General features: G+C 44.5%; 3 protein-coding genes and 1 non-coding gene across 24 annotated transcripts in view; 2 read left to right on the top strand and 2 right to left on the bottom strand.

Annotated features, from left to right (window-relative positions):
* BPTF (bromodomain PHD finger transcription factor) overlaps positions 1–1,909 on the top strand; it is a 56,692-nt gene extending 54,783 nt beyond the window's left edge. For 18 of the 20 annotated variants that reach the window (XM_055727237.1, XM_055727244.1, XM_055727217.1 and 15 more), the window contains one exon: positions 1,002–1,909. In XM_055727237.1, the coding sequence (XP_055583212.1) occupies positions 1,002–1,038 (37 nt within the window). In that variant the 3' untranslated portion in view covers positions 1,039–1,909. Of the gene's footprint in view, positions 1–248 lie in introns of all 20 variants that reach the window. The other 2 variants (XM_055727171.1, XM_055727229.1) reach the window with 1 other exon arrangement.
* C1H17orf58 (chromosome 1 C17orf58 homolog) lies at positions 1,411–13,604 on the bottom strand. Of its 2 annotated transcripts, none has more exons than XM_055727318.1 (5): positions 13,448–13,604; positions 8,766–9,392; positions 8,564–8,644; positions 6,785–6,976; positions 1,411–6,209 (listed from the first exon to the last, which is right to left on the bottom strand). In XM_055727318.1, exons 2-5 carry the CDS (start codon positions 8,968–8,970, stop codon positions 6,022–6,024), a joined length of 666 nt encoding a protein of 221 aa, XP_055583293.1. In that variant the 5' UTR covers positions 8,971–9,392; positions 13,448–13,604; the 3' UTR covers positions 1,411–6,021. The 2 variants fall into 2 exon arrangements, with proteins under 2 accessions (XP_055583293.1, XP_055583283.1); XM_055727308.1 differs by lacking the exon at positions 13,448–13,604 and adding an exon at positions 11,295–11,396.
* Positions 13,605–13,809: 205 nt separating this feature from the next.
* TRNAR-CCG (transfer RNA arginine (anticodon CCG)) lies at positions 13,810–13,882 on the bottom strand. Its single transcript has one exon. It is a non-coding gene; the product is annotated as a tRNA-Arg (tRNA).
* A 1,885-nt stretch (positions 13,883–15,767) lies between these two features.
* Positions 15,768–22,174, top strand: KPNA2 (karyopherin subunit alpha 2). The gene is made up of 11 exons (XM_055727301.1): positions 15,768–15,866; positions 16,682–16,798; positions 16,898–17,035; positions 17,455–17,543; positions 18,367–18,635; positions 19,767–19,861; positions 19,960–20,223; positions 20,815–21,048; positions 21,130–21,312; positions 21,421–21,570; positions 21,681–22,174. The coding sequence occupies exons 2-11, from the start codon at positions 16,724–16,726 to the stop codon at positions 21,771–21,773; spliced, it is 1,590 nt and encodes a 529-aa protein (XP_055583276.1). The 5' UTR covers positions 15,768–15,866; positions 16,682–16,723; the 3' UTR covers positions 21,774–22,174.
* Positions 22,175–27,492: the final 5,318 nt, after the last annotated feature.

Below are 27,492 nucleotides of genomic sequence, written 5' to 3'. Positions count from 1 at the left end.
GATTTCCGTATGCAACAGGAGTGGGACTGATAGGAAGGGATGAGAGCCGATGGATTAGTCCAGCATTTTTCTTTCCAGTTTAATACCATATTCATGATTTTTGTCAGGTAGTTTTCAGCTCATGTTTCTGTCATCTTGCTTTAGCTGGTTATCCAGCATTCACTGTGCTTGTACACTTAATTTCATTGCTGCATCTTATTTGTTACTGTTTTTCATTTATACCATCCATGTTCTTTCTTTTCTTGCAGATTGTGATATCTTTAGTCTGAACTTTTTAACTGGAATCAGAACTGGATGTTGGGGTCACTTTCTTTTATTGTACAATGCGATGACATTAAACTGCCCTAAAAATCCAGACCATTTGTCTAAAAAGTAAATGTTGTTGGGTTTTTTGTTTTTGCTACCAGCATAGTCATACTGGTAAACTTAACCGTATTAACAGAAAAAATTGTCCCATTCCTCGAATACTGTATTGAGAAAAATGAAAAATTCATCTCGGAAACCATGTATTTTATTGTTTTATTTTCAGTCACTAATAAAACTGTGAATGTCAAAGAGTTTTGCTGAACTCTGATTAGCAAAAATGTGATTTTTAACATGCCTGTTCAGTTTTTTCTATTAAGTTAACCCAAAGACTTCTTGAATAAATTTAAGCAAAGTATACCTTATTATAAATATTCACAATTAAAAATGTCTTTCTGCTTTCCTTTTGATGGACTACTATTATGTAAATACAAGAGTAAAACTGATTGCAGGCATTTTGGAATATATCAGTGACACACTGCATTTTTACGAGTACTGAAATATTTGTTCAGGAGAAAATGTGCATGAAAGCCAGGATTTTTTAAGTATTCCTTTTTCTGAAGGGGAAAAAAAAAAAAAAAAGGAAGCGACATGGTGGTAATTCCCTCCTTGTGATTTACCCTTGGCAACACCTTGCAGCAACTGTGTTCTCCAAAATGAAGGGTGCTTAATTCTTCGCTTTCTTCTGTATTCTGCAGGTCCCATAACAACAAACTGCAGTCTACAGCTTCTTAGAGTTCAGCGTGTTAACCTAACACACGAGCAAGAATCTGGTTGTCTGAAAATTTTTAATTAAGAAGCCAGATGTTTTTAGTCAGGTTATCCTGACAAGACTTGATGTAAACTGCGTTTTTATTGGTCACAACAGTCAAATTATATTCTTGGCTTATTTTGTCCAAAGGACAAAGAAATAAAAATCAGCAGCACCACTTTCTTGTCAAGATCAAATTGTTGTACTATTGTGGCAGAAGCAGGAAAACTTTGTTTTGTTGAAGGAAAGAGAGAAAGAGAGCAAGAAAAAAGATACAGTAAATGGGGTCACGTTTAACTCCATGGAAATGCCACGTCTGTTCTTCAGTGAAGAAGCTGGTTTAAAGTCCACACAGAAAACTTTGACTGTATTTATTTATTGTTGCAAAAAAGACGCTTTTTTATTGCTGCCCTCATTTGTCAGCTAATTATTTTTTCTTATAAAATCCAGCCCCGGTTACATGTAATCCATTCTGTATCTTAACATGATTCCTGTAGGTAAAAGTACAAGAAGACCTCTAGATGTCTTTTCTTTCTATGAAAGGAGCTGCTATGTACACATGTGCACACACAGAGAACTGGGAATCAACAATGAGTTTATCATTCATGGTAGATAAAACCAATTAAGCTTGCATAAAAGTTGGGCTAAGCAGTCATGGACTACAGACTCTGTTGCCTTGAATATAACAGTACAATTTGTCATTTACTCTGCACCAGACTGAAATGAGTAAAATCTATTTGAAGGTATCTTGTTTGTAAACATTTGTCAGATTCTAATTTTTTTCTTTTGTATTAAAATTCAAAATATGGATGTATATGAAACAAAATAAATGGAGATAATTGTTCTCCCCACAGATGTAGGTGTCTTTTGAGTGTGCGCTGATATGTTTGTAACACTTGGGGGATCTGTTCAGGAGTACAGATACTACAGGTAGTAGGGGAGGGAAGCGGCCAGGCAGATCAGACTTTATTTTGCTCCGAAGGTGGCGTTTACTACGTTTCATTCCTGAGCAGCTGTTGGCCCTTCATGAGATTTCTGCAGCGGTGCCAAAATGACTATAACAGATCAGGTGGTAGGAAGTATTTTGTGAAATGTCACTGCCCACCGCTGAGTTAAGTGATATTTTGCCAAGTACTCTGGGAATGTGGAGCACCGACTGTAACGGTACCGTGGAGAGGCGTCCTGGGCCGCTCCGTTGTTCCTGTGCGAGCGGTGCTACTGTGAGGGACAAGTGGAAGTCGCCAAGGGGCTGCAGGTGGCAGATGCCATTGCTTTTTCTTTCCACTGTCACTGTGGCGTTGCGTATGTAGATGACGCGCTCCTTTGACCTGGCCGTAGTTAAATCCGCCCTGGTTCGTGTGCGGCTCTTGGAGCATTTGACTAGCTTTTGCACTAACTCAGTTACCTTCTGTTCTGCAGTGCTCTGGGATGTCCCTGGTTTATGAACGAGCTCCTTTCGGGTTTAACCTCACACCTTGCTATGCAAGAACCTCTTCTGGTATTTTTCTTACAAAGATGTTGCTACTGACCACACTTTCTTACACTTACAGGCTCAGGTGTACAAGTTCTGCTGGGGTAATTTTCTCTAATAAAAACCCGTGGGTTTTTTGTACGTACCGATGTTGTCATTTAACCTATATGTGGAAATTAAAAAATAATTGTTCAATGTGAAAACCATAATCCTTTTATGCTTCTCAAAGTTAAAGAAGAGTAGTTGCATTTAGGTTTTGTTGTCTTTTGACGTTTAAAAAAAATGCTGCATATTGTATGCATTGTGTTTTTAATGCAACGAGGGAAAAAAAATCTCAACTTTTAACAGCGTTTTAACATATCCTGCATCTCATCCAAACTTCACAGTATTTCTGTACTATTTATTCATATATAAATATATATGATATGATTTAAAATTTTCCTACCTGTAGGCAATAGATTGCTATGTTTTTAACAAATTGTGGCAAACTGAAGAGTACTTTTTTGTACCTTATAGGACACATCATCCTGGACAAATAAAGTAATGTGTTTGACATGGATTTGGTGGTGTTTCTAATGAAACATTTGATAACATTATCCTATGTAGGTCTGGGCTTTGCCAGATGATACATAAACTGCCAGTCAATCAGGCTGATGAGAGAATTAATTCATACGTACGATTTCATTGTGCCAAGAGCCTTTCTTAGCATTTTCAATTGCTGTTGAGTAGGCTGAGTACTTTTCTCAATTCATTAGTGGTGATCTTCTATAGTTAAGTGGTGTTACTGAAAATACATCACTCATAATTAATATTCACCTTCCTTAAAGTCCTGGTAAGGTCGTAAGCTTTGTGATCTCTGTTCAGTCATCCTCCTGTTGGTATTTTTATAAATTATTGCAACGTTTGTTTCAAAGTGGTCATACATTGTAACACAGATTTTGATAATGTGAGCTATTCCAGCTTGATTTTCTTTTTGTCTCATCAAAATAGAAGCCATTTTCCTTGGTCTAGATTTTAGTTTGTGCAACAGTTACAATGGAGACTTAAAGTCGAATAAAAAATTGGGCTTACCCAAAAACTTGAGAGTAAAGCCCTGGAAAGGCAGGAAGACAACAGTGTTCCCGTACGTCTGGATTTCTATATATTGCCTGCAGAATTTTCATGCTTACCCTGCTGGGGAAAACAGTTATTACTGTGGGGGTATCAAAATTACCGTGGCAGCTATTGTTGAAGCGCCGCTGCTTTTCAGTGTGGTTAATGCTGTGGGGGTTTGTAATAGCGAGTGCGAGACACTGGACATCCACTTGATCTAGGGAATATGTTTTTTTATTCGGTATGTTAGCGTGGAGTAAGGCTGGTAAGAACAGGCGTTCCCCTCGTGCTCCAGCTGTGTTTCAGCTGGGCTGTGAAATCCAGTGGCTTGCTGCTCACCTGTTGTGATGGTATTTTAAGGAGTGAGCTTCCAAGCAAGAAGGGAAAGGTAAGGGGGTTCGTCACACAAAAGGAGAACGCAGAATAAACTGCCGTTCAGGCTGGCTTCTGCGGCAGTAGCTGTTACCTGAGAGCGCGGTGCAGATGATGGGTGTGTGATTGGCATTTTACTCAGGCTTTGGCTGTCATTAGCGCTGGTGTGCTACTGTTTACCTCTTCCCAGAGACAATCAAAACGGGATCCGGCTGTGGATGTTATTTCTGTACCCACGCTTGGCCAGGTTTAGGTGATGATAATGTCTTGGGGGTGGGGAAGGGGGCTTAATTGCTCCTCTGGGCCAGTGGGTGACTGTAGGACTTGCTGGCTAGTCCATGGAGTTCAGTTGAAAACGGAGACAAAGAAACTTGAGATGCGCGTGGAACCCTCTCTCCTTCCTTCTCCTGTCCCTCCCAGTCCACTCCAGCGCTTTGATTCACTGCCAGGAGCCATGGTTCTGCCAAATCCAAAGCCCCCTCAAAGTCTCTCAGCAAAATTCCATTTCTATATGCTCCGCTCCATGCAAAATCTTTCACGTTACAAAAGTGAGTGAGTATATATTTTAGATAGACACAAGGTACAAGTAAATTTCTGTCTTATAGTAACAGCTCTTTGGACCCCAAAATACGATGTTTGCTTTTGGTAGTTGGCCCCTATTCCGTATCAAGAAATACTTCACACATTGTGACTTATGCCCATCCACTACTCTGTAGCTTTTCAATAATGCTAAATCAAGCTGCAGATGTTTACAACAGGTAGAATTGTGTTAGAACTACCTTTGCTTCAGACCCGAAAATGCTCACCTAAGCCGCTGCTTCCTGTTCCAGGTCACGTCACGTACATCAGTGTGTGTATTTTTTTTGAAGCTAGACTGCATTTTCCCATTTTTTAATCTAAATATCTATCTTTAAATCCCCAGCAGACGTGTCAGACAAGGATATGCCTTTGTTTATTATCATTACATAAGGTTTTTGGATCTTCCAGGACCCAGGAGACTGTGAACTCAGAACCCCATGAACATTTTTATCAGTTTCTTTTAAAGATTTACGATTTGTGAATACTGACTCTTGGAACAGCAAACATTTAAGATCGCCTTTGCAGCAGTTTTAGGTTCTTACATCCCACCACATTAAAGGTATTAAAAGATGGTGTCTTTGATTCAAAAAGTAACTTTACTGATGTGCAAATACAAACTTCCTGATATTTCTCATGGGAAAATGACACCGGGTACGCGGTGCTAGGACTGAAATTTTAAGGCACTGACAGTGTAACCAGGCACACACAACGTGCGTGCAGTTGCAGGCTTGTTTTGCATTCCTTGGCATGAACTCGCGCTGTTATTTGTAAGCCTAATTGGGCATTTGCGTTGTGCAGTTACTGATTTGCTTTCAGTTTGCGCATTCATATACTCAAATAATTACATCGCTATTTTGTTTGCTTCGTGTGAAAATCCAGCTCTGATTGAAGCACAATGTAATTTTTAAAAGTAGTATGGACATGTTTGAGGATACCGAAACAATACACGTGATCCTTAATTTTGCTGGGTTTTTGGGTTTTTTTTTTTATCAAAAGCATGTCATGCGTTAGGCAGAACTGTGTGAAAACACAGTGGAGATCTTCTATAGGTATCACGCTGGTATCGTTAACGTCTATTCAGGGTTTGAAAGTGCGGTTACTTCTGCACCTAGAAAAACACCTCCAGAATTTTACTTTACAATTCCTACAGGTTATTAGGGGTGCATTACAGCAGGGGAGGCAATAATAACCTGTGGCTCTGGAAACAGCTGGAGCAAATTCGTGACCAGTTCACACTCCCTGCACTGCCTTCTGTGCTTAACTTTGCAATATAGAGGTACCTAGTCGGGACATCTGGGTAGTGTTTGCTAAAGCTCAAAAGCGAGTGTCCTACCTCTCACCCAGTTGCAGACTTGAGGAGAACTGCCTCCCGCTGCTGCTAAACCGTGGCCGGGTTTCTCGTGGTAGGGGAATTCTGCTGCTGCCTGTGTCCTGGAGGGAGGTTGCTGGCGCCTTATCTGCAGTTAGCGTGAGCCGCCTGCACTTTGCGATTCCTCTTCCTGTTGAATCTCTTCACGTAGCTGCTGCTGCTTCTAAGCAAACCATCCCCTGGCCTCAGGCGCCCGCGCAGAGACTGCAGCAGGTTTGCAGGGATCTGTCGTCTCTTGTGGTAGATTCGACCCATCACGATGTATCTACTGCCTGCAAAACAAACGAGACTTCCATGCTGTGAAGAAAGCACAAAATTACTCGCTGTACTTGCTGGGAGGGCAGCAGCTTTATGAGGAGGGGTGAAGTTGTACCCTGCAGGAACGCATCCTGAACGTGTGGCTCGGTGCAGCAGCACCCTGAGCTTCAGTGGGACTTGTGGGGTGTGCTTGCACTGAAATAATGGTTTACTGCCTAGCATTGCAAGGAGGAGGTTTCTGAGGGAAACACTGGGATCTGATAAAGTGGCGTTCAGAAGGAAAACTGGACTACTTACAAAGGCATCAGCTTAAGCTCCTGCTTAATATTTTAGCAGTCCTGAGAACTCTTGCAACTGTTTTGTAACCAGAAAAAGTTAAGGACTATATTGCTACTTGACCTCTTCACACAATTCTCTTCTAAAAGTTTAGAGAAACTAGGAGGGAAAAGCCCTCCAGCTTAAGAGTAAATACATGGGTTTATTTTTATTTTTTCACAACTTTCCTGGATAAGCCTATTAAACTAGGGCAGACTAAAATTGCACTGCACCCAAAAGGAATAATGGAATGGATTTAGCTGGAATTACTTACCAAGTTTAAAGTCTGGACACGGTTTACTGCAGTTTAAAGTATCCACAACTAGAATGTGAACTCGAAAGAAGAAGGCATCAGGAGTAATATACAGGCGACTCATCTTGTATAATCCATCGCTGTTTACCAAAAGCGTAATCAAGTGGACTCCATGCCCCAGTCTTTCCATGTTATAAACAATTCCGTTCACTGCTGATTTAAAAGAGGGGGTGGGGGGGAAACCCAAGCATCAGATTACATACCTTGGTGGCAACTCAAGGTATATGTGAAGGCTCTTATTTAAAATACTGTAAAGTAAGCATCAGCAGAAATTCATTGGCTCAGTAGCAGGCAGTCTTGAACGCAGGAGTTGCTTCAAATAATCAGATTTGTTGAGGTCATCACCTTAGTCTTTGCTGAGTTACTAACCTTGTGTTTTACAGGTCTGAGATGTTTCTTAGTGAAGTTTATAAAATGTTTCAAAAGTGATGTTTTTAGTAGTTTTCCATCCTGATACGTAAAAAAGTGGGCATATTTACTTAAAGTAAAATTTTCCAATTTCAAACTTGACAATAAAGTACAGAGCTAACCTGCTAATGAAACGCTTTGGCTTTTGAAAGAAAAGACCCTTGTCATGCCAAGAGGCAAGGGCACCGAGTGGGCCTTGCTTTACACGCAGCCACTTCGTGCTCTCCACCCAGTTTCTGGTTTTGGCAAGCGCTGAGCTGACTACGGGAGCCAGAAAACAACGGATATGTGGGGCAGGTAAGGCAAAGAGGACTTATGTACACCTGCCATGTGGAGTGAGAATTTTGATTTAGTCATTTATTCTGTAATCTGCAAAGAAACGAAAAGCACTCCCCGATAGCTGCAGTGGAACCTCGGCTGGTCTGTTGCTCAGACTGTCTTTTTCCTACCTGCCTTTTTCAATTTAAGAGATGAATGAGACCACTACTTGTTAAAGGCTAAAATATACAAAGGTTGAGTTGCTATAAGGCCTATGTTTGACAGGAATGCATGAGAGTGGTTAAAAAATAAAAGAATATAGCATCTGTAGAAAGCACTTCCTGACTTTGCCATTTAGAGAAAACAGACGTCTTGTAACGTGTTTATATTCTACAAATGGAAACATCTGTTACCACTAGGCATGTATTTTGCTTATCTCTTAAAATACTGTGAGAAAAAGTTGGTATCTACTTCACAACTTCTTAAGCGCAAGGCAAGAATTCAGTCAGAAAATGCTTGTTCTTAAACAATACAAAACTGCCAGGCTATCTTCTACCATCTTTAGCCACATCAACTTGGACGCAAGGACTAAAGACATTTAATCCTAAGGAACTTCAAGGAGAATTCTTTGTATGGAGGGGATCACAGTTTTATTTTTGCTTGGTTCACCATTTTATTTTCATTTGAAATGTCAGCCCCCAAAATCACAAACTCGCTATAAATAATGAGGTAAGTACACAGCTACAATGTTTAATGTTAGAGTATCTAAAACAGTTGGTCTTTTCAGTTCTGTTGACCAGTAGCAAGAATTCTCTCGTCCTCCAAGCAGTGGAAAGCAGAGGAAACGGAAAAAAAGAGCAATACTAGCCCAAGGCAGGGAAAGGGTAACGTAGGGCTTGGTACCGTTTGTTGCCGTACATTTATAAAGAGCTGTGATAGGTCCTTTTAGTGTCCTTAGTAATTATTTAACATACCTGGTGAGCAGTATCTTAAAAGCAGAAGTGAAACGCTGGTAGCGGATGAACAAAGAACGGCGATGCTTTGTCTGTGGGGTGCGCCAAGGACACAACTTACCAAATTCACTGGCACAGAAGGCCTCCGCTTCGTCTCGCTCTTTCCTGCACTCGGTCAGACACGCCTTCTCCTTATCACCATCTAGAAGAGGCACACAGAGTGAGGGGCGGCAGCTGACCCCTTTGGGATCTCTCATCCAAATTGTGCCACCCCACCTTTGGAAAGCTCACCATATCATTTGCCAGAGCGGCTGCCCCCTTACCTTTCTTCAGCGCGGTGGAGTAGTACGGCAAGTTGGATGACTGGCGGTTGGTGACCCAGGAGGGTTTGGTGATCTTTTTGAAGGGATCAGTGTGTTTATAGGGGATTATCTTGCCCGGTCGGTTGAAGTGATCCAGTGTGTTTGGATCATCTGACTCCACTGCGCCAGAGTCTGGAAAAGGACGAGCCTCCACTAAGGATGTCATCTTTTGGTAGGGGGATGCTGCCTGGTGGAGGTGGGCCGACACGCTGTTGGCAGCCTTGGCCAGCCGCCTGTCCGTGTGCTTTCTGTTGGTGTGGTTGAAATCAAAGGAGGCAGGAGAAGGCCCCTCGGTCGGGTTCTCCAGAGGCAGGGCCCCTCCATACTGCAAGGGGTGTTTCCTCAACCCCGTGCTGTTTTCTAGAGAAGGCTTGGTGCGTTTCTTTTTGTCTGAAGAGAGGGAGAGAATCTCCGGGAGCTGTGGCCGCCGCAGGTCGGTGGGAGGCAGAAGCCAGTGTTCTGTGCGATTCCCTCTGGCGCGGCCGGTGCCCCAGGCTGGCGGTTTGACTTGGCCAGATGCAGCATCTGCTGAACTGTAAGCATGTTTGCCACGAATCTGACTGGGTTTCTCGATATAGGGCAGGGATCCTACGTGCACAAGAAAAGGAGAGAGTGAATTAGCACTGTAATTTTTTTTATTCTGTGTGCTTCTGAATGGGCAGTGCCTGGCAGATTCGAGGTTCTGGTCTGTAAGTGAGGCCATCAACAATAAGACATAACTGATAAATAGTTCAGCTGATGAAATACGGTAGAGCTCCTCATTCTTCTGTACTCAGGCATGGAAGGCCCAGTGCAGAGAAGGCAGCTGTGTGAGCAAAACACAGGAGATTTGCATTTTTACTTTATTATTGTTGCAAATTAAAAACATGATTTATAAACAAACCCTTTTCTCAAAAGCCTGAGTCTCCAGGGAGCATCTGAGGAAACAAGGTTCACATTGCCATTTGGGATGCTTGTTTAAAAGACCATGACAACAGAACTATTTGGTTTTCCCATCCATGGGATGCCTTATTGACAATGTCATCTGGACCCTTCAGTGGCTTTGGGCTTTGAACGCTACTGAAAAGATCTTTATCCACAGTTCTGGATCTCTGATTTTTGCACGAGAGCTGTATAGTAGCAGTACCATGGTAGCTAGGCTATTGCTGCTGAGGAACAGTTATTTTGAGGCTTTTCTTAAGTTGAGAGGAGAAGGGTTGAGAAGGGGAGGAAATGTCTGGGAATCTAATGAAAAATGGAAAGGCTTAATGCCACTGTTCACACAAGCCGGACAGTCACCTAGGCCTTCATTTATACCTTCGCCTCAATCACTTTGACCTCACAAAGCAAAACGACCTTCTGTTTAGCCTGGGAAGAAAGAGATTTCCTCTTGCGCTTCACTTTCCTTGCACTTTAGTCCTTCACTGCATGCCTTTAGTTAGCCAGCACAGTTTAAAAACAGTTCACCCACACACAGCCGCTGCCTGGGTGTTCGCTGTCTGTGGTTAGCATCATGTAGGAGGCTGATCCTAACTCCTTATGTGAAAAGAGATATTCGACATACATAGATCAACAATGTCCTGGTTTATCTTCTGTAACTGACTCAACTGCTGACCTTGCCACTTCTCCCCCTTTTCTCTCACCAGCTGCTGTCATGGGAAAGATTCCCTGATACTTGGGCTGGCCACACGTAAAGTCAAAAGAATGTCCATGAAGAACAGGGTGGAAGAAGTCCAAGCTCAAGAAATCAATAGGCAAGGGTGTTTTGGAGATGGTTCAATAGGAAGCTCTCAACTCCGAACAGGTGTTTGGGACTTGGTTTTATAAGTACACTTTCCTACCAGTTTATCATGCCTTCTCAGTCATGGATTGTAACAAGAAATAGTTCATTTTTCTCTACTCGATCTGTTCAGGACCTTAAGGCTCATTCTCCTACACCAACATATTCCTGTCTAGCTCTTAATACAACCGCAACATGATCAGCTCCTTCCCAATGGAATAGAAGTATATCTTATTTCTGTTCTGTTCAATGAGGTACTAAAAAATAAGCCAACCAAAACTGTTCAGGACAGCTTGCTGCAGGCACATGACAGCACAGGGCATGCCGAAATAAATTAGGAATCTGGAGTTTACAGGTGAGGGGAAGGAGACTAAAAGGGAAAGGTCACACACAAATAATAATACAAAAGTCTCAGATGCAGAAGCAAGTCAAACTTCAACTGCTAAATGATGGCTCGGAGGACTCACGGCACCAGCTAGCTGCCTGCTTTTGGCAGGTGCTCTTAATTCTTTCAAATGCTGACAAATCCAGTAGCCCAATTTACATTCCCATCCCGCAAACATGTTGAAATGTTTCTTTCTTGAGCCCTTCCTTGATTACTGCTACCGCTTGCTGAAAACGCTACAGCTGAAGAGGGCTGCTCGGGCAAGAACGTGTAGCAATGTGTTTAGCCTCCCCTGATACCAAAGGCAAATAAGCCCCAGCCCCGCTTTGAATGTTAACAGACTTACCGGCCACTGAGCTGGAAGATGATCTAATGACAAAGCAGAGAAGCCAGAACACTTTGGTTGTCATTTTGCAGTAAAGTTTTTCCAGACTCAAAATGAACTGGAGTCTTTTATGCCCTTCCCCCGATTCATGCTAATGAGAGGCAGCCTTAGGGGAAACGGGAATCACTCACTGGACAACCCACTGGAGCAAGACCAAGCTGCTGCCTTCCCCACCAGCCTCACTACCCCTCCTAGGAGGAATGCATACGGACACCCCCCCTTCCCATACACACACCAGCCCATGCCGCCTGCAGTCAGTCACCTGCGTTTCTGTGAATAACATCTATGTTTTTAGCAACAGGTTTTTATTCTGGGGGAGGGTCTTGCTTCCTATGACATTTTGTAGAGAAAATCATCCAGAACAAATAACGGATTTACTGGATATGGAGAACTACGTTATAAAGTGCAACTGAGATACTGGAACAGGCAGCACACCTGCACTTCAGTGTCTGTAAGGGACGTGCATTACAACGAACCATACTGGGGTATTTCTGGCTACCTCCAGTTACACAGCTGGTAATCTCCTTTTATAGTTTAAGGAACCAGTTTCAGTGATCCTTTTCAGACTGAAAAAAATACAGTAGTTACTGTTCAGTCCAAGGAAAAGCTCTGCTGACCCCAAATATAGATTTAGTTTTAAAACTCTATTTGCTAGCATGATCTCTACAAATTTTCACACACCAAGCCAACCCTGATTTGGATTACTGAAATAAGTAGGCTTATTTCTACATTTCCAGTTGAAATGGGTGACCTTATTGCTAGACAGGATTGCTCTTGTGACAGTTTATCTTACTAGCTGCTACTGGGTGTGGTGAAAAATTAGCAAACTCATTCATGCCTTTAATCTGCGACAAACAACTTGAAAACCCCATAAAAGCACTCTACCCCAGCTCCTGAAACCCAGTCCCTGACAGAAAATCTACCCATCAGTAATGCCTGTGTTGTGTGGCCCAGAAATTGCCTAGTTTGTTTTGTACTGCCTTAATTAAGCAGTTTAATAGAATTCTTAAATGTTCAGAGCTTTATCTCGGGCAGCTATGGGTGAAGATACAGAGTATTAGCCAAACAGCATGCAAAACAAACAAACTTTTTAACACGCCTGTTACTCAGTGTTACGTTTCTACTGCAGCATTTATTAATCCTTATTTTCCTCTGTTATTGAAACATTTTCATTCCAAAAGTATCCCAAGATAGCTATTATGGAAATAGGAATTTAAACAAAAGATGAGGGAGAGCTCATATGTTCCTCCTGTAGCTCATCTCCCGCTCAACCAGCAGGTGTACCTGCAGCAAGCCAGCGTGGGGAGTGGGGAAGGCTGTGCTGGGGGGGGCAGGGGGGATGGAGAGAGCGATGGGGGGAAAGGTGGAGGGATGGAGGGAGAGAAGGATGGGGGAAGGAGGGAGGGAGAGAGGGAAGGAGGGAGGTATGTACACTTGAGTGTCCCGCAGACCTGCCGTGTGCCAGGGAGTTTTGTTTAAATTAGCTAGTACCATAATTCAACCTATATTCACATACGACTGTGTCTATATTTGCAAGTTTCTCCAGATCTTTGGACAGGATCTTGGTTACAGGGCCCGAGCAGTGTTTGGGGTGCTCCCACCCTGCAGGCAGCGGCGCTGAGGGGCAGCGCCCGTGTACCCCTGCCCTGAGGGACCTGAGGCCGCGCTGAGGTACCCCTGCCCTGAAGGACCTGAGGCCGCGCTGAGGTACCCCCCGCCCTGAGGGAACCGGGGCCGCGCTGAGGTACCCCTGCCCTGAGGGAACCGGGGCCGCGCTGAGGGGTACGTACCCCTGCCCTGAAGGACCTGAGGCCGCGCTGAGGTACCCCGCGCCCTGAGGGAACCGGGGCCGCGCTGAGGGGCAGCGCCCATGTACCCCAGCCCTGAGGGAACTGGGGCTGCGCTGAGGTACCCCAGCCCTGAGGGAACCGGCGCCGGCGGCCTCGTGCCGCCTCAGGAGAGCGCAGCCGCGGCTCGCGTTCCCTTCCGCGCTTACCCCCGGGCCTCCGGGGGACCCACGGGCGGCCCCCAGACGTGACACCGGCCCCAGCGGGGACCCGCCCGTCTGCCGCCCTCGCCCGGCTCACTTGAGCTCCCGGCCGCCGGGCACTCACCGGGCGGCTCGCTCGGCCACCAGCCTGTGACGGACAAGGCGCCGGCAACCTCACGCCTCGTCCTTCCGCCACCGAGGGGCCCCTGGCGGAGGCGCTCCGCTGCCGCGGGGTGCCCGGGAAGGCGGGAGGCGGCGGCGGCACCCGGCCCGGCGGTGCCGGCAGGCAGCCCGGCGACCGCGGGAGGGCGCAGGGAAGGAAATTTGGGGCCGTGCCTGTGCCCGCTGCAGCAGAGCGCGCTGCTGGCTCTGCTTCGGGCCGGCCCCGGCTAAAAGTGTTGGGGTGTCCCGGGTGGGCGATTACAACACGCGGCGCTGCAGGAAGAACCGGGTAGCCACAGCGGGGCCACAAAAACGTCTGTGGTACGACCCAGATGGGACTCGAACCCACAATCCCCAGCTCCGGAGGCTGATGCCTTATCCATTAGGCCACTGGGTCACCCAGCAAAAGCTGCGAGCGCCGTGCAGTAAGAGCCCCGCCCGGCCGGCGCTGGCCCCGCCCCTAAGGGGGTTCGCACGTTCTCTCTCATGAGCAGGAGGCCCCGTCCGCTCGCTCCTTGCCCCTCCCCTCCCGATCACCACCACCCTGGTCCCGCCCTCCCTGCGGACCATTGGTGCATGGCGCTGTCCATCCCACGCCGCGAGGCCCCGCCCTTCGCTGCCCGGCGAGCCCCGGCTGCCCTCAGCCCCTCCCGCGCGGCGGCCGTTGGCTGCCCCTTCCGCACGTGCGCCCGCAGGGGACCCGCCGCGGGCCACAGCCGCCATGTCCCGGCGACTCTCGCCTCCCAACGCTTCCCCTCCCGGCGGGGGCTGCGTGCTCCCGCGCTGCTCTGCCGTGAGCTGCCCCCTGTCCCGCCGGCTCCACGTTCAGCTTCCTCCCCTCGCTGGTCTTCCTCCCCTGGCGGCCCTTTCTTCCTGCTGCCGCCCTCCGCTGTCCGCATTACCCGTGCGCCCACCGCCGTCCAGCCTCCCACCACCTCTGTCGCTTTCCTGTATTGATAACTGCCCTTCAAGCTGTGAGGGCTCCTTCACTGCCCAAGACATGTTCACCCCTTACCGGCCTGCAACACCTCGTACACAGCCACCTCGAGTTCCCAAGCCACTGACAGCCCTCTCCTTGCCCTGGAACCCCTGCACACTCTCCTTTGTCCAGGTTATTCTGCTCCAGACCACCCACTCCAGCAATTTATGGCCCGGCGGACTTGCTTCACACTAGCCCTCTGATCTTTCCACACACCAGGTGTTTTACCTCGATTTCTACTTTTGAGCTGCCTTTTTTTTTTCTGTCAAACTAGTCCTTTACAGTATCTCCATTTGTGACTGATGTGCTTTCTCTTCTCTTGACTTCCCTGTTCTCTTGTATGTTTCTGTGATTTTTATTTTTTTACAAAGCTCGGATCTGTAAGGCCCCAAAACGGCTATGTAAAATGTCACCGGTAATTCCTCCTCCTCTGTATCCACCTTTGTCAACCACTGTGTGCCTCTACAGATCAGTATAAATGTTTTAATGTAATGGGTTTAACACAGAGATACATCTGTGTGCATCTCTGACGAAGCTTCTCTACCCTGAATTGTACGTTTTAGGTGTTGAAATGCCAGTGCTGCTGGCAGAGTCACGTTTTCCCCCTAGATTTTATGGTTTGAATTGCATCTCCTGTGGAATGGCATTCTTTTGTATTCCGTCCCTCATAAATAGGCCAAACCCATCCAAAACAATCCCAGATCTGCCCATTTTCTGGGCATGTCACAAGGGTAGGCATTATTTTTTTTTGTTATTCTGTATGATTTAGTTTTGATCTGACTTGATTGCTGTTGAACTGCTTTTGATTGCAATCTCGTATCCCGTTTTCTTTAAATTCCTGTGCCCCAAGTGCCTAGGAGACAGCACAGGGAGTCTCAGGAAAAGCCTGCGGTGACCTGACGGTTACTGAGGTAGAATTTAGACTGCCTGTGAGGAAACGGCACTGCCGCAAGCCGCTCAGAGCCTGGAAACCTCCCTGTTGCCACCTCACGCACGGGTGCAACACCCCCGGCCGCCCCACCGCGCTCCCCGGGCGGCCCCGGCGGAGCTGGCCCCGGTACAACTACAAATCCCGGCATGCCATGCGCCGGCGAGCGCCGCGGCCTGCCCGCCACGGCCGCCGCGCGTTGCATGCCGGGAGTTGTAGTGTTGGGGCGGGGACGGGCGGTGGAATGCGTGACGTCTGTCCTGCTCTTGCGGGAGCGCCGTGGTGATTGGTTGTCCTTCATCGCGAGACGAAGAAGCATTTCAAACCGGCCAATCAGAAGGTTGCTATGGCTCGAACTGGCCAATGGCAGGGCGAGGGCGCGGGAAATTTAAATCCCGCCTGGAGCGGCCGGGGGTAGTGGCAGCGTGCTCGGAGGAGCGGTGCGGCGGCTGGCGTGCGGAGCCCGCGGTGGAGGTGCCCGGCTGCGGGAGGGGCTGCGGGCCTGCGGCAGGGAGGGGCCGGGTGCGGGACAGCGGGGGTGCGGGCCGTGCGCTGGCCTGTCAGAAGGGACGGGGCTTTGTCGGCGGCAGTCCCTATGGGGGGGTCCCTCTGGAGCCTTTCGGGTCTCCGCGGTCACAGGCTGCTGCCTGGAGTAGGGCTGGTGGGGCTGGCGTGTTCTGGAGTGGGCTGGGTGTTTCGCTGCACCGTGGCCGAAATGAAGCCGGTCTTTACGCGGTGGGTCACCCTGGAGCCGACCAAGGTGCAGGAGCCTGTCTCGTTACCAGTGTAGCTGCCTCCACATGCTGCTGGTTGTGCCGGCACAGCAATCCCTCCCGGGGCGGGGGGGGCTTCGCCAGTGAGTGATCTTGCCCTTCCATCAAAAGGGGTCGGGCTGTGGCTGGACGGGGTGTCTGTGCAATATCGGTATGTGACACAGCGAAAAAACTACTTAAGTGTGTGCAGTATGGGCGGAAAGATCAGTCTTGCTCCTTAAAACGACGACGCAGATGATGCGGCTGGAAGTGTTTTAAAACAATGTATATGTGTCTAATGCTTTTGTGTTAATGCTAGAGCCTGCTGTAACATCCAGGTGTTTAAAGACACAGTTGTGTCTATTATTAGCTATTTTTATTATTATTTATTATTATTGCTATTATTAGCATCTTTGATCGAGTCAGAGGCTGTTACTGTATCTAATATAGACAAGTGTTTCCCATTCTCGAGTACTGATCTCAGTTTTTAAATTTAACTTTTGTGGAGTAAACTCTGTTCATTTGCTCTATTTTCAGGCTTGGTTTTCTCCGTTTCCTCTCAAAAATCTAACAAGCAAGATGTCTGTAAATGAGAATGCCAATACAGCAGCAGCTCGATTGAACAGATTCAAGAACAAAGGAAAAGATACTACAGTGAGTATTTTGATGCAATTATTACTTTAGCCATAATCTCTTTTAACTATGAGTTGTAAAAGCCCAAGAACTTAAAATGAGTGTTTGTATATCCTCCAGGAAATGAGAAGGCGGCGTATTGAAGTCAATGTAGAACTGAGGAAAGCTAAGAAAGATGATCAGATGCTTAAAAGAAGAAATGTTAGCACTTTACCAGATGATGCTACTTCTCCCCTTCAGGAAAACAGGAGCAATCAGGTAAGTAGGTACCCAGCACAGGCGCATGTGGATGGCTTGCAATATAAGCTCATGCAGCCACGCTAGTTTGCATCCTTTCATGTGTGGGACGCAGCATTACTACGTTTACATCACCAGCTTAAGTCTGTACTACTGACTGTAACAGACACAACACCTTTAAGACTTAGTTTAGCTGGTTGTGTTTAAGCCTAGTGTAACAGTGGTGTAAAGTGCTTGAACAAAAAGCTTTCAGTAGTTCAGATAACTGTAGATAAAGCTGTAACTGATGAGGTTTTAGAGTATCACTTACTGATATAATCTTTTAATAAAGGAAGTGGTTGTAAACTGGGGTCTATTCACAGTATTATATAGAAGGCCTTTTGGTCATGAAGACACATGCCTCTCCCAACAAAGCATACATGTAACTTCTTATTGTGCAGGTTTTGGCACACTGGTCAGTTGAAGAAATAGTCAAAGGAGTTAATAGTAATAATATGGAGCTTCAGCTACAGGCTACTCAAGCTGCCAGGTAAGGAGTTCAGAGGTAATAAATTCAGCTGTGCAAGCCAGTAACTGGGCAAGGTAAAACAATTATGAACCTAAGCAGCTGCTTATGGCAGCAGCTATGGCTTTTACCAGACAGTATTTCAACAAACACCTGAGTCAACCTTAGATACAATGCTTAGGTGCATTTAACCTAGTCATAATTTTATCAAAATCATGTGGATTTTGAATATCTGAAGGGCCTGAACATTATACTAGAAGTAGTAATTCTTTCTAGTGGTTTCAGGGTGGCAAAACAAACAGTAGTCCATCTTAGAGTCGTAGGAGTGATAACAAATCCTTTGTTAAAGCAAAACAAATCTCTTTAAACTGTATTAACATGACTACAATATTTGAGTGCAGTGATCTACCTTAAAATAATGTGAACAGCAAGATGTCTGGGGTTAGAACTATGCCAAGTTTCATTTCTCTTTCCAATTCTAAAATCTCCTTTAGCAAGCTTGTATATTGCTGCTGTGCTGCTTCTGGCAGTCAGTAACCTCTCTCTGCTGAGAAACCTCTAGCAATTCAGATAAATTATGACTCTTGCAGGTCTACTTTATTTCCGAGTCTGAACGGCAGAACCTCTTGCACAGTGAAGACATGCCAAAACCAAAGTTAACAGAGGTTTAGGAAGCCTAGTGTTCAGCTTGTCTGTATTTCTCCTTCATGTCGCATTGCCTTAATGTTCAGAGAAAGCAATGCAATGTTAAACCTTTCTCTTTGTAAATAGGGATCTGTTTAGATTGTTCAATCTGTTTAGATCTCTGCAGGCAAAACCAATGCTTTCTGTTTGTATTTCTCCTTAGGAAACTCCTCTCAAGAGAGAAGCAGCCCCCAATAGACCACATAATTCGGGCTGGTTTGATTCCAAAGTTTGTCTCCTTCTTGGGCAGAGCAGACTGTAGTCCTATTCAGTTTGAATCTGCCTGGGCACTTACCAACATTGCTTCTGGCACGTCAGAACAAACGAAGGCAGTAGTAGATGGAGGGGCTATTCCAGCCTTTATTTCGCTGCTGGCCTCCCCCCACGCTCACATCAGTGAACAGGCTGTGTGGGCACTAGGAAATATTGCAGGTATGTCAATATGCTACACAACTGTTTCAGACCTTTTCCCGTATTTAAAATAGGAGGATGTTATGACGGACATGTCATGCAGCTCGCTGAGCTTCTGGTGAGCTCTGCCTTAATGGTTTTCAAGTAAAGACATGTTCTGCAATGTAGAGTATGCTACAGACAGGTCTTTATCTTCAGACCTGGTATGAGATGTTTCATGCTACACCTGGCAACCTGTGGATTGCTTCTGTGTTACGGTTCAGTTCTGATACTGCTATATATATATAATCATGCTACCACATAGGGCCTTTTCACATACCTCACTTGATGTTTTTGTGACTTTATCAGTGAGCTCTGCTCTGTATGTTGGCTTGGGGGGTAGAGGGGGGAGGAGCAGATGGCTTCCCTAATTGTAAGTGATGGCTGATATTCCTTGCTTTGAAACAGCTACTTACTGGTGTGAAAGTACTATATAATGAAGCTTCTCATGCACCTTTCAAGATTACTTGATCTGCCAGTGTTGGATCCCATTCTTAAAAATATTCTGGTCAAAATTCATATATAGTTAATACTGTACTTGCTGTTTTGTCATGGTTTCCAACAGCTGTGCCTTACAGAGAATAGAGAATCTTCATGTAAAGAAAATCGGCTCAAGAAAAGCCTTGTTTGGTTGGAGTTTTCTTAAACCTTTAGAGTGTTTTCCAAACTCCTTTATAAGGGCTTTTTGTACCTTGCAATAGGAGGACTCGGGCAGACTTCGACATTCCGTCAGCATTACACTATAGAACCCAGTCACGCAACCAGTGACTATAATGTATTTGAAGTCCCATATTATGGGAAGAGCTCTGTTCTAGTGGTAGGGTTTCAAAGCAACATACAAGTCCCTGCTTACTTATGAACTCCTAAGAAAAGCTGTATAGAAAACATATGCTGAATTACCTCTTTTTCCAACAGAAAAATTAAGCTCAGTGGCTTGATTAGAAAAACACATGCTTGTCATATGACTTCACAGTGTCAGTAGTCCTTTTGTCCTCTTATTTTCTTTAGCCCTTCTTAAGCAGTAGAAGACTTCATACTCTAACACATAATGATTCTGTATGCACATGTCCTTCTTCTCTGGTCTTCACCTGACTATTTATCTCATTTTCTCAGGGGATGGCTCTACCTATAGAGATCTGGTTATTAAATTTGGTGCAATTGAGCCGCTGCTGAGTCTACTAGCTGTTCCTGATCTCTCTTCTCTGGCTGTAAGTGTGCAATATGATTCAAGTTACAATTACTAGTAAGTGAGTGAAAGTGCTCAACTAACTAAACAGTTGCTAACCATTTATTTCAACTCTTGCAGTCTGGGTATTTACGCAATGTTACCTGGACCCTCTCAAACCTCTGTCGCAATAAGAATCCTGCACCACCCATAGAAGCTATTGAGCAGATTCTTCCAAGTCTTGTTCGGCTCTTGCACCATGATGATCCTGAGGTGTTAGCAGACACATGCTGGGCACTTTCCTACCTAACAGATGGTTCCAATGACAGGATAGAAGTTGTAGTGAAAACTGGATTGGTGCCACAACTTGTGAAACTCCTGGGATGTAGTGAACTGCCAATAATGGTAAGCTATCAGACATGCAGGTTGCTGTTGGAGTCATGAATAAAAATGCAGTTAGAGCAGTGTCCATGTAACTGGTTCTTCCCACACATAAATCAGACGCTTGTTCTAGGTTTTGCATAGGTAAGGCTTGAGCTTCTATCCTGGTGGAGATTGCCCCACATGTGACAGTCAACAGCAGTAATCTATCAGGATTTTACATAATCATTGTATTTAACACACAGGCCAGCACAACAGGTCAACACGCTTTTAAAAGCAAGCTTTAACTCTAAACTGCTGTTGCAAATCTAAATTCAAAGGACAGTGTTTAGAAATGGCTTTTGCACATATTATAATTTTAGTATAATAAAACTGCATTAGTACTTATGACAGAGCTTAGGAAAACTGTCTGAGTAGTTTGCAGATTAGCCTTGGAAAGTGTGCAGCCTTAGCATGCTTAATGTCTGCATATGTAATGCTAACAAGGAGCTTAAAACTCATCATGCTGTTAACTGGGAAGGGTACAGTGAAAGGGCATCAAGTATGGCTGTATGTGTTCAAACACAGATTACATTATATCAATTTTCCTAAGTACTATTTTTGTGTTTATTTCAGACTCCTTCATTAAGAGCCATAGGGAATATTGTCACTGGTACTGATGAGCAGACACAGATTGTTATCGACTCAGGAGCACTATCTGTCTTTCCAAGTCTCCTTTCTCATCACAAAAACAACATTCAGAAAGAAGCAGCGTGGACCATGTCCAACATCACTGCTGGGCGTCAGGATCAGATTCAGCAAGTTGTAGACCATGGTCTTGTGCCTTATCTCATTGGTATTCTGAGGAAGGTAAACAAACCATATTTACTATGTCGAGGCTTCTGTTATTACTGCTATCTGTGTTCAAATACCCTGCTCTTGCTTTCACAGGGGGATTTCAAATCTCAAAAGGAAGCTGTGTGGGCTGTGACTAACTACACAAGTGGTGGAACAATTGACCAAATCGTATATCTGGTTCAGGCTGGTGTTGTTGAACCCCTGCTGAATCTCCTCTCAGCTAAAGACAGCAAAACTGTGCTAGTTATCCTGGATGCTATTTCAAATATCTTCCTGGTATGTGGATGTGGTATGCCTGATCACTGCCCAAGCTGTTGCTAATGGTTGTGCAGTAGAAAGGTGCATGGCATCAACCTGAGGCTATTCCATGCTTGTCTCTTGCAGGCTGCTGAGAAGATTCATGAGACTGAAAAACTTTGCCTCATGATTGAGGAGTGTGGAGGTCTAGACAAAATTGAAGCTCTCCAGTCACATGAAAATGAACAAGTGTACAAAGCCTCATCCACCCTGATTGAGAAATATTTCTCAGCAGAAGTAAGTGGCTGCAGGATGACTTTTTTTTTCTACTTAAGTTTTCTATTCTAGCACTGACTACTAGGTTAAAATGCCACTGCTCTTTCAAAACTCTTTCCTTTTTCTTCTAGGAGGAGGAAGACCAAAATGTTGTACCAGAATCTACTGCTGCTAGTTACACTTTCCAAATACAGGGCAATACTCCAGATACTTTCAACTTCTAGACCTTGCATATACTGTCACCACCTGCAAGTTGTTTGGCTAACAAATGACTGCCACCTCTGTCTTAATAGTTCTGTTTTTACTGGTTTTTTGTGACCTGTAGCACTTTGCTCAACTGAAACATACTTGAACAGTTCAAAACTGTACATATGATTTCTGAACTGTAATATTTCCTGGGTATATTTGTAAATACTTGTTCTCTTTCTGGTTCTTACTGTCCCTGTCAAGGATAAGAATGCAAGTGGGAAATACAAGCTTCTTGCAAAGAATGAGCCACTACTCTGCAAACCTCTTCAATGACCTATCATATTCTATACAACCTATTGCTGTAATCGATACTCTGAGTAGGCTTTTAAAGAGGGTTTTTATTTGAAGTTGAATAAAGTGATATTAATACAACAAATTGAACTGTCAATTGCTCTCTTAGTGGCTGATATGGTAAGTATAATCAGAAATGTACAGTGGCAAGAATGCAGGTCTAAGCCAGGAGAGATTTCGTTCTAAAGATGATGGTCTTAGAACAGCTTGGTCACCCCAAGCTCTGACTTCTGCATATAGCAGCCTTCTGTTACTGCAGAACAAATATATCTTCTGCTTCTCTCCAGCTACTCTTGCAGAAATCATCCTAGCCTGAGTGAAGCTAGCTTCTGTCTTCTAGAGAAATATTTGAAGACTATAGTAGCACTAATTAACCGCAAGTAATAGCGTAGAGGGAGGGGTAAGTACAGCAGTTAACCAATTGTATGTTTAGGTAGCCTTAGCACAGAGCATAGGAGATGGTTTGAAGCAGTTGCCTGCTAATGAGCAAAAAGGGAGGCCTTGCTTTAGAAGCTATTGTCCCTTTACTTCTGAAAATCATTTCTTATAGCAACCTGCTCTGTCCTCTAAAGGTGGTTGTGCAGGACAGGGTTGGAGTGGGGAGGTGGGTAGTGGATGTGAGGAAGAATTGTAGTCCTGTTTTCCAGCTTTGGAAAAAGCTGGATTGAGGCACTTCATTTACTGGGAGCTCACATGAGTCAATGTGTCTGAAAAATGGTATTGATTCAGCTCTGAGCTTCTCCAGATCTTATGATGGTACAGGAGAGGTCAGCTTTTCATGGCTAGATTGTTCATTAGTATGCCTTATATCTGAAACAGTACGTCACTTCAGTTTAGTAATAAAAGGTAGTGGGGAAATCTAATGCATAGGTGATTCTCCTGGAGATCCCATAAGCTTTGCTGCTGCCTTTGTGGGAGAGGGGAATAAAAAAACCCTCGAACAAATAAATAACCCCCCCTTGTGTTATAAGTGAACCAGATGAAAGAACCTTGTTTGGTCTTGTGCGTTAGCCTTGTGTGCTTCCAAGTCTGTTTTAAAGTGCATATGCATCTATGGGTGTAACTTTAAATTATTTGTTAGAATACCTGATCTCAAAAGGATTGTCTTTCTAAGTCTAGATTACCATTCTTATATACTGCTAATGAGGACCTCTTCAAATGGGTTGCTGCTACTGTAGCAGATGTTGCTCTCACTTGCATTATTGTGGTGCAAGTCTACTATTATGTCTGATCGCAAAAATCACACCCTCCCTAACAGGAGGCTGATGACTACATGTATACCCCCAGGACTTCTCTGTGCAAGCCACTTGTTTGGATCTTGGGTACTGTTGCATAGTGATAAGGTTATAAAAGGTAGCAGGTAATTTATGTCTACATCCATTGGTTTTTTTTTTAAAGGTTAGCAGCAATGGTGTTTCCTGCAGAGCAGTCACTTGTGAACTCTGCCAGCCTAAGAACCTCTGCTGGGCTATTGAAGCCACGTGAGTTCCTCCAGCCAGCTCCAAACCTGGCCTCAGAGACACTTGCACCATGGTCACTGGTGTAGCACCTGGGGGCTGCAGATTTTTACCTGTCATGAAAGATACTGTCTTTTAAAAAACAGTTTTCCTGAACTGATTAATGGTGACTCTTGCCTGTACCACTTTTAACTGTTTTTTCTTTACCCCAAAACAAAGTTGCAGCAAGTAATAAGCTTCACTATAGGAGTCTTTAAAGGCAAATAGACCAATGGCTTTTGTAACCCTGTTGCATCTTATGCTTGATAAGTTAATGTCGGTGTTACTAACCTGTCTCTGTCCCTGTGCTGCCAGAGACTGAACAGTGGCTGCGGCATGTTCCCAGCCCTGCTTGCCTTCTGTACTTATGGAGAGACTGCAGGTGGCACCCAGCACCTGCCGAAGAAGCTGTAGATGGTGCCAGATTGTGGAGCAGAACGCAAGTCTAACACCACAGACACCGCAACACCCTTGGGACTAGATCCTGGTATTATCTTAGCAGTACCCATGCAAAGTAGAAAGAACCATCTGCCTCGCAATGCCAAAGCCTTTAATGTTCTGGGGAAAAAACCCCAACCAAATAGGCCTTTTATGTATCTGCAGGGAAGTCTCACATTGCTTTGTTGTCAAACCTCCACCTTTGACTTAAAAGCTTAGTTACAAATTCATGATTTTCTGTGTAACCATCTGTAGCAACTGAAAGAATTGACCTATATAAAAGCAATTATGCAAAGTCAGCTTTCATAAATCATTGCTTCCACATACTTTATATTTGTGGGTTTATAAGGGCAATGACTTAAGAAACATATTTCAGAATTCTTGAGTAATTTTGGTTTTCCAATTCTGTGAAGTATCACATCTTCCCATAGAGGGTGCTACAGGCAGCCTCACACTCTCCTTTGCCTCTAAGATGTTGATGTGGAGTTTCATCCAGCCTGGACCACTCGGGTATGATGATGTACTTTATTTTTCTGTTAAGAAAACACTGAGATAAAATCCCTCGGGGCACCTCTTGTAGTTGCAGAAAACATCTACATGCTGATTTCGAAGTGTTTAGCTAGATGAAATATTTAATATGAGGCATAATCTTTTGTAAGCGGCATGTTAAAGTACTGTTATAAAGCACAATGCCTTACTTTAATCTCTTTTTAGCATAAATGCAGTTAATTTGATTTTTCTATCTCTGTTTATAGCAAAGGGGATGAGAATATAGGACACTTCTTGAATAGTGCTATCTCTAATTTTTTTTTCTCTGAAGTACTTGTTAAAGAACTATCTAATATATTGAGTTAATAATAGAACTCTGCAAATTTTTCTCTAGATGCCTGACAGCTCAGTGTCTTAATAATTAACTTTCTGGGGACTGAGACTTTGTTTTTATCCAAGAAAAATGTGTTCAGCCTATCCATCAATGAGCCCTGCTCTTGGCAGCATGTATTTCCACAAGCAACAGTCTACAGTGATTATGAGTAAGTGACTGGGGTGAGTCACTCCTTATTCTAAGAAAATGCAAACTATTTCTGAGGTTAGGATCACAGTCACCCATTAGGCTGTGTCTCTAGCTTAAAAAGGTGGTAGGAGCAAAAAGGGAGAGGAGAATTTTTATTGCTCCTGGTTCTTGGTTTGTTGGTTGGTCTTCTGGTTTTTGTTGCCCAGTCAGATTTAAGAGCTACCCTTCCTCATTTGGTAAATGCCCAAGTCAGGACAAGGGCTAGAATAAATGTCTGGTGGCCTATGTGTCAGGCTGCCAACCTCTCTGTGCTGAGAGCAACAATAACAGACCCCTGCTGACATAAACTGGCTTGGAATGCAGTTGTTGCTAACGCTGTTTTATCTGTGGAGTGATGGCAAGATTTCAGTCTCACATCTCAGCAAATGTAACCATCTCTGAAATTCTGATGCTGCCTGTGTGATTGCTTCTAGTTGCTGTTCCCAAAGATGCTAGGCTCTGAAAGAAGAGCAGAGGCTTTGCAGTCCTGTTGTTCAATAGCATGTCTGTTCATTTTCCACTACAGGAAGAATGGTTTAAAACTGTGGAAAAGCTAGAAATGGTTAAATTAGGAGAAATCTATTCTTAATTTCCCTGTGATTTAGACTGAAATATTCTTTGAAGTGAAGCTGCTTCCTGCTACTCTATACAGAATTATTTAAATTGCACAGAACTGCAGTGGTATATCAGCAAAAAGGAACAGCTGTAAGTCTACAGGAAGAGGAATTCACTAGCCAACAATATTTCACATGTCTCTCCTGTTTCTAAATCTATTTTACAGCAGAGCAAACTAAGATAGGAGAAAGTTATCCACAGATGTTCAGAAAGTAGCTGGCAGAATTAACCTGGAGCTTGGGAATCCTGATGTCCATTCCTCCTGGTGCCCATGGCACCTCTGGTCATGATTATCCTTTTGCTGAATATAGGATTATCCCAGCAGTGTTGAATCCCTCCTGTGATAAGGTACAACGTGACACTTAAGCATAGGTCTAAACTTCGGGAGTGTGTGCAATTTGGGGAAGATGTAGTGTTATTCAGAACAGAAGTAATTAATGAAGGTTAACTGTGACTGGTGATATTTGGCCACTAGAGGAAAATGTTGGGACTTTTCCCTTGAAACCTAATAGGAAACGCATTAACCCTTTGGTCTGGGTTAAACAGTTAAGCTTGACTCGCCTTCAGGTAAATGGGTTGGGAGAACCACAGAAGAGGGAATTAAGCGATCCCCCTTTAAGGCTGGGAGGCGTGTGCCCAACCCAGTTGCAAAGTTCAGGGGAAAAAAAGCATCCACAGGAACACTCAAGCTACGAGTGTGCAGCGCTGTTCATTGTGTTTGGAAAACGCTTCCTTAGTGATCCCCACCATGGCACTGGTGTGAGTTGGGCAGACGTGCAGCATGTAGAGAGCTAAGAAAGAAATTACTTGCTGGGACTTTTGTAGCACTTCATATGGAATAAGGGTCACTGGATTCCAGTCCTGTTCCTGACTGCAGAGCACTGTCTGTCTCAGGCTGGCTCCAGGAAATGGACGCTCTTCCGCAGAAGCCAGAAGATTTCGTGGAAGAGCTGTGGCCTGTTTCCAGGTTGCAGTTCACCCACTGCGCTGGGGAGTGTCATTAGTGGGAGGGAAGTGAAGTTGGGATTTAAAGGGATGAGGAGAAGAGAGAAAAATTAAAGCAGGGTGGAGAAAAGGCCTGTTAATTCTTATTAGGCAGGACTTGCTTGGGCACATTAAAATGTTGTGCTAATCATTTAAATAAAGCAATGGGTCAAATCCAGAAGTAATGTATAAATCGTGCATCAGGAAGGGAGTTTCAATTGACTGACACACTAAAAGCAAAATTAATGGCACCGACTTCACTGCGGAAGAGGCTGGATTACACCTATGAGCTGTACAGAAGAGGCAGTATAACGAGGAAGCTTTCTACTTTATGTTGTATCTCTCTCAATTTGCATTGCAATGTCAAATGAAAACCATAGGGTCATCTTTTGAAGGTGTGATTTTTAATATATAAAAATATACATCTAGTGAAAAGCTGCCTAATTTGCTATCTGTAACAGTTTGTGTAGAGGTTCATAGTGGTAAAACAGCTATAATGCCAGGAGTGTGTAAAAATGCTCTGTGGGCATGTGGAAGATTGGAGGTACAAAGTTATCAGAAAATCTTGAACAATCTCCAAGGCGCATTTCCACCATCCAAATCACTTCATTTTTACCCACTATATGAAACAGATGTAAAAATAGCTCTTTCATCAGTGGATTGCTACACATATTTGGGCTGCAGAGGTTCAATTCTGTTCAAAGCAATACTGTGAAATCATTTGCAGAATGTCGCTGTTAATCAGAAGCAGCAATTTAATGTTACGTACCCATCTCTCCTCCCACCCCCAGCTCCCCTTCCCAATTCTGAGCAGGAAAC

Source organism: Falco cherrug, chromosome 1, assembly GCF_023634085.1.
Source record: "Falco cherrug isolate bFalChe1 chromosome 1, bFalChe1.pri, whole genome shotgun sequence".
Classification (NCBI taxonomy): domain Eukaryota; kingdom Metazoa; phylum Chordata; class Aves; order Falconiformes; family Falconidae; genus Falco; species Falco cherrug.
Note: the sequence above shows the minus strand (reverse complement) of the source record. Positions and strands in the feature narration are given on the sequence as shown.